The 9,399-nt window shown below is 37.8% G+C and overlaps 1 protein-coding gene across 1 annotated transcript; it reads right to left on the reverse strand.

The window, feature by feature from the left end:
- Positions 1-943: 943 nt before the first annotated feature.
- LOC145824159 (uncharacterized) lies at positions 944-1,639 on the reverse strand. The gene has a single exon (XM_082923768.1). It carries the CDS (start codon positions 1,637-1,639, stop codon positions 944-946), a length of 696 nt encoding a protein of 231 aa, XP_082779894.1.
- Positions 1,640-9,399: the final 7,760 nt, after the last annotated feature.

Below are 9,399 nucleotides of genomic sequence, written 5' to 3' on the forward strand. Positions count from 1 at the left end.
AAACGTCAGCGTACTCGCACACCACATGGGGTAATCCTGGATCCTCTCGATTTTCGTCTTCCAAAATTAGGCTTGCCAACCATCCAGTTAGTTGATCATGCCATCGCGACTTGCGACACGTTGGAGTTAGAGAATCTTGTCTATCCCCTTTAAATTGGATTTTCGTGCCGTTAAGGGAGGATGATGTCACTGTCTTACAGTAACAATCAATAATGGCTCGATGAACTGACAACCAGTCCATTCCTAGGATGACGTCAAAATCCGACATATCCATAACTCTTAGATCACAGATCAAATGTGAACCGGAGATTTCTAGCTCGCAAGATTTACATACTAGATTTACTCGGGTTTGACCTCCTAAGGATGAAGCGACACTCATAGCTATCTCTAACGCTTCTGGCTTTAAACCCAAACTTGTCACACATGCAGTGGATATAAAAGAATGCGAAGCTCCAGAATCAAATAATACTTTAACCCAAGAATTCATAAGGATTAACATACCTTGAATTACTGATGGGTTATCAACATCTTCTTCTTCTTGGAGAGCATACATTCTTCCTACTACCTGTTGGTTAGTCTCTCCCGGTTTCTTTCCATTTCCAGCTCCTTGTGGTTGTGTTCTTGGTCGGCCTGCATTCTTAGAGGCTTGAGGCTGCCCCTTGTTGGTCTGGGCATGTTGAGTAGGCTTAGAACCTTGCCCTGGTTGGCATTTGTTGTATGGTTGTGCCCCTCGCTGATCCATAAAATACTTCCCTCCTTGAGGACACTCACTTCGACGATGCCCCTGTTGACCACATCTGAAACATCTTCCTTTCCACTCACTTACAAAGTTTCCTCCTTGCTGGTTTCCTCGATTTTGTCTTTGTTGCTGCTGCATCCCTCCGGCATAAGGTGCTGGCGCAGGATGGTTTCTGGTGTTGCGGACTGGGCCTCCTCCGCGTGGTTAGTTGTTGTTCCTTGATCGCTGATTTCGAATGCGTTCAGAATCTGCTAACTCTCGTTCCATAATTAAAGCTCGATCCACCATTTGGGCATAAGTGGAGAGTTGTACTACGATCAATTTTCCTCTAATGCCTGTGTCCAAACCCCATTCAAATCGCCTAACCTTATCCCCTTCATTTGCTACTATGGCTGAAGCATACCGTGAAAGAGCTTCAAAACGGTTCGCATATTGAGCGACTGACATTTTTCCTTGTTTCAGTTGAAGGAACTCTTGAATCATTTCTTGTCTTAGCGAGTTAGGAAAATACTTTTCCATGAACAGGTCTTCGAACTGTCTCCAAGTTAATGTCTCTACTTGTCGAGTACTTTTGATCATTTCCCACCAATGATCTGCTTCCCCTTCCATTTGAAATGCCGCTATAGTCACTCTATCTTGTTCATTTCGGATGTCGGAAGTATCTAGCAACTTCTTAATTTGTCTTAACCAAGCTTCAGCTTCATGGGGGTTTGATCCATCAAGGAATTTGTGGGGACGTAGCTTTTCAAACTTTGCTATCATCTCCGATTTGTTTTGATCTTGGTTGCGGGGTGGTATATTGCCTACCCTATCAACAATCGCGCGTATAATTCGAGCTCCATCGCCATCAGGCACTCCATCGCCATTACCGTTGTTATTATTTCTTGTTCGTCCAGCCATTCTGCATGACGGGATTTTCTTGTGATTTATTCACTTATTTATTATCAGTATTATTATTATACTTATGTGCAAAGACAGTAAAAAAAAAAAACTTCATTAATTAGATTAGATAAGCTACAATTAGCAAAATACAAATAGAACAAAGGAAAAGATTAAATAACATACTACGGGCAAGAGATAGCCCCTACAATCCGAGTTAACTCCTACACTCACAATTCTAAACTAGGCAATTTCTTTTACATATTAGCATACAAAACAATCAGTTAGCCTAGTTTATAGTCCCCTTAAGACCCCTTAAAATAGCCAAGGAAAGTCTCTCCACACCAGGGCTTCCGGCTCCCATGTGGCTTGGAAAAGTCCCATGAATCGCCATAGCACCCTTACGAAGATAGCAGTTTCGCACACACAATGCCCTAGCAACAGCACCGGCTCCTCCCGATAGGTCCTCCAATCTCTGAAGTCCACTGACCCATCTCTCCTCACAATTCTGCTTGGGTCGGGCATGATATACTGAAGGCTCCAAAAGTCAAAAAGGTCGCCCACTCTTTCGGTGAAACCGTCCGGAAAGGGGCCTAGTTGATATACCCAGGGAGTCTCTTGTCTTAGAATCTGGATAGGTCCGATATAGGTGCCCACCTAACTCTCATTTTTCCAAGCACAACCTCCGAGGGGATAAAGTCTGACGTATACAAAAGAGCCAATTTGCAACCCGTTTTGCACATCCCAACCCTTAAACGTGGCTCCTATATCTCCAGGGTTCCCCTCGGTATTGCCTTCCATAGACTCATCCTCAGTGTCTGATTCAATCACAATAACCTCCGAGGGGTTGTATATTGGTACAACTTCTTCAACTTCTTCAGACTCAGTTTCAGGCTCAAGTTCAGGATCAGGTTCAGGGTCAAGCTCAGGCTCAGATTCATAGTCTTCTATAGGCATTTCCACGTCTTCACTTGGGTCGGATTCTATGTCATAGTTTTCCACTGAATTTTCCTCGTTAGAGTTAATGTCTGATGACCCTGGCATCCTACAAATAAAAAGGTTCTAACTTAGTTAGGTCATCGAGAATTACAATTTAACTTAAGGTTTTCTTAATTGTAAAAATAATAAACTACTACCCATGGCCCAAAGGTTCAAACCTAGGCTCTGATACCACGCTGTGACGCCCCAAAAAAAATTTTTTTTTTTTTGAAACGTCATAAGATTTTAAATAACAATAACTTGCTAGATAGAATTTTAACTACTAGTTAGGAACTTTTAAGTTCTTACAAAGCCAAAGTCCAACGACAGAATAAAACTACAAGTTCACACACAACGTCACAACATAGTTTAATCCTAATACAAGGGATAACAGGATTTTATTCTGACAAAATATTGACTCTAAGTCAGCCAAGGTTCGATATTGGCAGCAGCTCCAATTTCAGCCTCAGTCCCTTCTTCAACATAATCTGGCATGAAACGCCAGGGTAACAAGATATATGCCATGAGTTTTGCAACACAGTAAGAAAACGTAACCAACCTACCATTCTTTTTAAGAGACAAATAATAATATTCTAAACCTGAGATAACAATATAATTATACACAGAAATTACAACCATTAGAATAGTTTCAGTAATTTTAATAATTTAGGTGACACTCGAAATCTCACCAAAGAGATTTAACTTACCAACCACTAAGCATGGCAACGGTTAATTTGAAACCCTCCCTTGGTCAAATATTTAAGTGTTACCAACCGTAACTACCAGGGATGCCCACGTCCGGAGTTATATACCCAAGTAGTGGCATCCGTGGTCTGCCCCAAGGAAACGGTCTGCCAGGGGTAAGCAACCTCCCTGTGTGCCACCTGCACATCCACCCTTATTCCAAAATCGAATACCGAAAAGGGTTCAAATAAGTCTCGTGCCATCTTAGAGTTTCGCAACACAATTTACGTGAGAATTCTCAAAACCAGGGCTCACTCTGAACAACCGGTGTTAACCGTCAACCCTTAATTCCGTATAGTCTTTAAACCAAGACTCACTCCGAACAACTGGTATTAACCGTCAATTGTTAACTTTGTATATGCCGTTAATCATTTCAGTTAATTTTGATATTAATCACAAATAATTTCAAATTTTTAATCACAAATAATGTTATACCAACTCATTAAAATTCCCAATCATAAAATATTGCATGTGTCACACAATACTAAATAAAAGTATAGAATGTAAATAAGCAATTTATTTAAACCATGGTATGAAATAATAACTTAGATACAAGAATTAAACCCTAAACACACACATGCACAAATTTTTGATTTACAAAATTAGACTAGCATAATATTAAAGTGGTGATTTTATTCTGTCCAGAAAAATTTTCAGAGTATATATCTTGCAAATAAAATTATAAATACATTACTTATACAACTCTAAAATTCATATCAATCTACAGGATACTAAATAAACATGTTATGGTTATTTTTCAGAAAGCTTTTTCGAAAAATAACTTATAAATAATTCTAAACAAATTCTAAGGGTGTTTATGACACAGATTTGTCACATTTCCTTATATTAATCCCATGCTTAAATTTATAGATCAAACCCATAATCTAAGAATTTATTATGAAACTAGACTTCTCAAATTTCATCTTCTAGTTAGAAATTACCAGATTTGGCTTGGTATAGAATTTTAAATAAATTTTCAAATATAAGGTAAAATCTGTCTCACAGTTTCAGATTCAGTTAGAAATTTGTATAAATTCGTAGAAAGCTCGAAAATTGTTTCAAAATTTTTTTGGATAAACTAGACATCATTATCAACAACTTTCTAGAAGAAATCATCTCGAAATTATGAGTATAAAATTGTCTAAAAATTCGGGTAACATGCTGGCAGATTCAAGACAGATTATTCTCAACACAGTTTCAGATTTAGTTAAAAATTTGTATAAATTCGTAGAAAGCTCAAAAATTGTTTCCAAAAATTTCTGGATAAACTAGACATCATTATAAACAACGTTTTAGAAGAAATCATCTCAAAATTCTGAGTATAAAATTGTCTAAAAATTCGGGTAACATGCTGGCAGATTCAAGACAGAGTATTCTCAACACAGTTTCAGGTTTAGTTAAAAATTTGTATAAATTCGTAGAAAGCTCAAGAATTGTTTCCAAAAATTTCTGGATAAACTAGATATCATTATAAACAACTTTGTAGAAGAAATTATCTCGAAATTCTGAGTATAAAATTGTCTAAAAATTCGGGTAACATGCTGGCAGATTCAAGACAGATTATTCTCAACACAGTTTCAGGTTTAGTTAAAATTTTGTATAAATTCGTAGAAAGCTCAAAAATTGTTTCCAAAACTTTCTGGATAATCTAGACATCATTATCAACAACTTTGTAGAAGAAATCATCTCGAAATTCTTAGTATAAAATTGTCTAAAAATTCGGGTAATATGCTGGCAGATTCAAGACAGAGTATTCTCAACACAGTTTCAGGTTTAGTTAAAAATTTGTATAAATTTGTAGAAAGCTCAAGAATTGTTTCCAAAAATTTCTGGATAAACTAGACATCATTATCAACAACTTTGTAGAAGAAATCATCTCGAAATTCTGAGTATAAAATTGTCTAAAAATTCAGGTAACATGCTGGCAGATTCAAGACAGATTATTCTCAACACAGTTTTAGACAATGTATCAAATGTACATAATCTGAAAAATTTCAATTATATAAAAACAAAATGAGAGGGTTGAGAGGGTTTTCTTACTTAGTAATAGAGTGACAAAATGGTTGAGAATTTTGACTTCTTTAATCTCCTACTCTTCTTCCTCTCCTAACACCAAGCTTGGTGGCTTTGGGGATTTCTCTCTTCTTCTTTTTTTTTTTTTTTTTTTTTTCTTTCTCACCGGATGCTTGCATGCACAAGGAAGGCTTGCATGCATATAAATATTGAAGACATCTCTCTCTCCCTCTCATTCTTTCCATTATTTTATTTCCTCAAAAACATTCCATTTCCTTTCTCCAATTTCTAAGAGCAAACTTTCTCTAATTTTCATAAGTTCTTCCCTAAATTTTATAAATGATGGTGGGTTTGGTAGGAGCTGTGGGTTGTTTGCCCACGGTTTGTTTGTTTGTATTTTATTTATTTATTTATTTATTTATATATATATATTTTTTTGTGTGGGTTTCTGAAAATTGACACACTAAGATTTTTAACTAAGGTATTTAGTAAGAATAGTTATTATATTGAATCATAATTTAAATAATTTATAAACAACAAATATTGAACACCCACAAAATTATTATTCTTAATAATGTCTTGTTAGTGATTGAATTGAGTCAATTTAAAACTAACTTTTACACTAATGCATAATTCAGATAGACTGTAGACAAAATTAATTAATAAATTTTCTTTAAAGAATAATTAAAAGATGGGTTTTCACACTAAAATCCAGTGGATTTTCAGTGGTAAAAATGTGGTTTTGAGGTTCAAAATGGGAGGGGGTGGTCCCCTCTCCTCTTGTCCTGATTGTATGCCTTATTGGCCTAATTATTGAGCATGTTTTTCTAGCATGTGTTGGCTTGTTCTTAGCTTATTTTTGGGCTTATTTCAGTATGCCATAACTCTATTTTTGGCTGTCTTGGTCACCTCTTGCATGCTTATTGCACGTGTAGTGTAAATCCTCTTTGCTAGCCTTGCATGCCTAATGAGTTAGATTGTTATTCTAGCATGTGTTGGCTTAGTCTAAGCCCATTTTTGGTGTTGTTTTGGCAGCTCTAACTTTGTTTTGAGTGGTCTTCATCATTCAAGCTTTTCTTTGTATACTTGTAGTGCAATTGTGCTAAATTGCCTAACATGTGCTATTGTGTTAGCCTTTCATTCTAGCTATTTTTGACTTGTTTCAAGAATGTTTTAGAACTCCATTTGGGCTGTTTTAGGACCGTTTTGGGCTGCCTTGGTCATATGACTCATATTTCGTATAGCTATAGTACAAATGCCTTGATTAGTCTTGAGTTTTGAGACCTCTATCATGCTATACTTGTAATGTTTGTATGCCTTGGCATCATTTGGCATGGTATTTTAGAGCTTATATCTTTGCCATACTCTCATGTTTATCACTCTTTAATTGTGTTTAAGAGTTGTGCCATTATGCCTTGCTCATAGGCCAACACGTGTGCATGTTCTTCTAGCATTTTGAGCTCCCATTTCAGCATGTGGCATGTTTAACCTCTGTTCGGGGTTAGTTTGGTCATTTAGGCTTAGTATTGTATGCCTATAGTGCTAAGCTCTTTGCTAGTTTCAATGCCTTTGGCTTCAAGCATGTCTTGTATGCATCATTTGCATGCTTTAATGTCATTTAGCATCTTATTTCAGTGCTGAAATGCATACCATTGCATGCTATTTTTCATTTGTTGTATCACTTTGAAAGTGGTCTTGTACCCCTTGTTGGCTTGAGCATGAAATTGAGACTCTCATGCCTAATGGTTTTAGCCTTCTCTTGAGGGTTTCTACCAACCAAAAGCATGAGGCTTCTTCCATGCTCAAGGTGCTTGTGGCTCAGATCCTCTTTCAAAATTAGAGGACTCTCACTTTTGGACTTAACCGGTTAAAGGACTTATCGATAATCTAAAATGGCTAAACAAAATGAATCAAAGTAAAACATGCCAAGACAACATGTTTGTGTTGCATTGCATTGTGTTTGGATCGGACGCTAATCCAAACACGAGGAACGAGGAACGTTTCATACTTGAAGTGATGAAACGTGCCTCATTTCTTAGTCGCCGTCCCCCTTGATTGTGCATGATAGGGTGGAGGCCTCTCGAGTCCTATGTGTTATTTGTGCATTTATCAACATTGTGCAAGCTTGACTCTTTGGCCATCATGCATCGAAATGCGTGATTGGTGGCTTGAGAGCAGAGCACTACACTCCTTTGAGCTTGAGACATGATAAGGAGTGTGGTTGCACACACATTCTCTTGCAAATACACTACCATGCCTCTGTTTGTGCTCTGTTGCAGCAAAAGGAGAGATTGCAGGAATCAGTGGCCGACCGGCCATCAAGGCTACTGATCGACTATCAAAGGTGGTCGATGACCATTAACTTTGGTCGATGACCATTCCTCTTGGCCGATCATCCATCAGCATATTCCTAAGGTGGATCAGACGTATCTTGGAAGTTGGCACAACTTTCAGAAGTCCAAAAGAATGCAAACAGAGGCATCACGAGGCACAGTAGTGGATTTCTAGGAGGACGCGACTGAGCATGCATCCTTTATTATTTAAGGCGGAGCTGTGGCAGCCTAATTTTGATGCTTTTCATACTTAGTTGGTTTTGTAACTTAATTAATTTGATTAATTAGTTGGTTTGTAATTAATTAGCTTAGCATAGCTAGTTAGTTGATTCATTCGGACCCTCCGTCGAGAGGGCATAATTTTGTAATAAGTGTGCGTATGTGTGATGCATGTCTTCTAACCTCAATTTCTTTCTCCTTTTTACTTATTAGCTTTCGATGGTTAGTTTTAGGGCATATTTCGATTAGCATACTTATGCTTGCATGCGTGCATCATTCATTTGTCTTGCATGCACCAGGCTCGACGTATCATACAAACTGCATTGTATTTCAATACCAATTTGAATACATGTTATCTAGTTGCGTTCACATGACATCTTAGAATAGCCGAGCCTATCTTAGTTGCATTTTGCATGTGTTGTATTAGGCATTCTTGACATAGCTAGGATCATGCATTGGTTACTAACTAGCTTCTGTTTTGGCTCAGAGTACTAGATAAGCTTTCACGCTTTAATATACTGCATGAGATGTGTATGTTGCCATGTATAGCATTTTTGCCATGAGGCTAATTGCTTAAGTGTTTAACTGCATGAATGCCTGTGGATGAAGGCTTCATTGTTTGAATTGGAATAATTCATCGAAATGTGCGTTTTAAGCCTATTTGAGAGTGGCAAATCATGTTTTCTAAGCCCATTTGAGGGTGGCAAATCCGCGTCTTAGCCTACTTGAGGGTAGCAACTTCAAACCATTTTCAAAAACAAACATTGAATTGTTTTGTTCCAATTCTTGTGATTGAGTCTATACTTGTATGTTGTGCGCATCACATAGTAAATTAGGCTAATAAACCAGAATAAGAGCACATGTGTTTTCAAAAACAACATATCATGTTAGTAAAGGCTGATCTTTGATCGGGCGAGCGAAGGTGCTCATTTCAAGACCTTCCCCTCTCGTACCCAAGTTCCCTAGCCAAGGCAACTTTGGTGATGACGGACACGTGGCCTTAGGCACGAGTCAAGGTTTCCTAAATTTTCCAAAAATAAAATATTTAGGTGGTGAATATGAAAACTGGCAAAGCAGTCCATGTTTGGCACTTTTTGATTAAAATCGATTTCCCAAAACGATTTGTCGGATTTGGACTCTTTGGTGATTTATCAGTCTTACATTGCACTTTGTGAAATTAGATTCAGAACAGTGACATGAGTCCGAATTGTAGTAGCTAAGAACCACGATTCGCGCCCTCCGCGCGGAGTGGAGTTTCGGGCGGTCTACACTGAGCTGACTTTGCTCACCAACTTTGAAGTTCCTTATTGAGCTAATATTGCTCGCCAAGAAACAAGTTGCGGAGCTGATTTTGCTTGCCAAGAAGCAAGTTGCCGAGGTAACTTTGCTCGCCAACTTTGCAGCACCTTGCCAAGCTGATTTTGCTCGCCAAGAAGCAAGTTACTGAGCTGACTTTGCTCGCCGACTTTGAATTTCCTTGCCGAGTTGACCTTG

The sequence above is a fragment of the Camellia sinensis genome, chromosome 4, assembly GCF_055761805.1.
Source record: "Camellia sinensis isolate YWXY chromosome 4, ASM5576180v1, whole genome shotgun sequence".
Taxonomy (NCBI): Eukaryota; Viridiplantae; Streptophyta; class Magnoliopsida; order Ericales; family Theaceae; genus Camellia; species Camellia sinensis.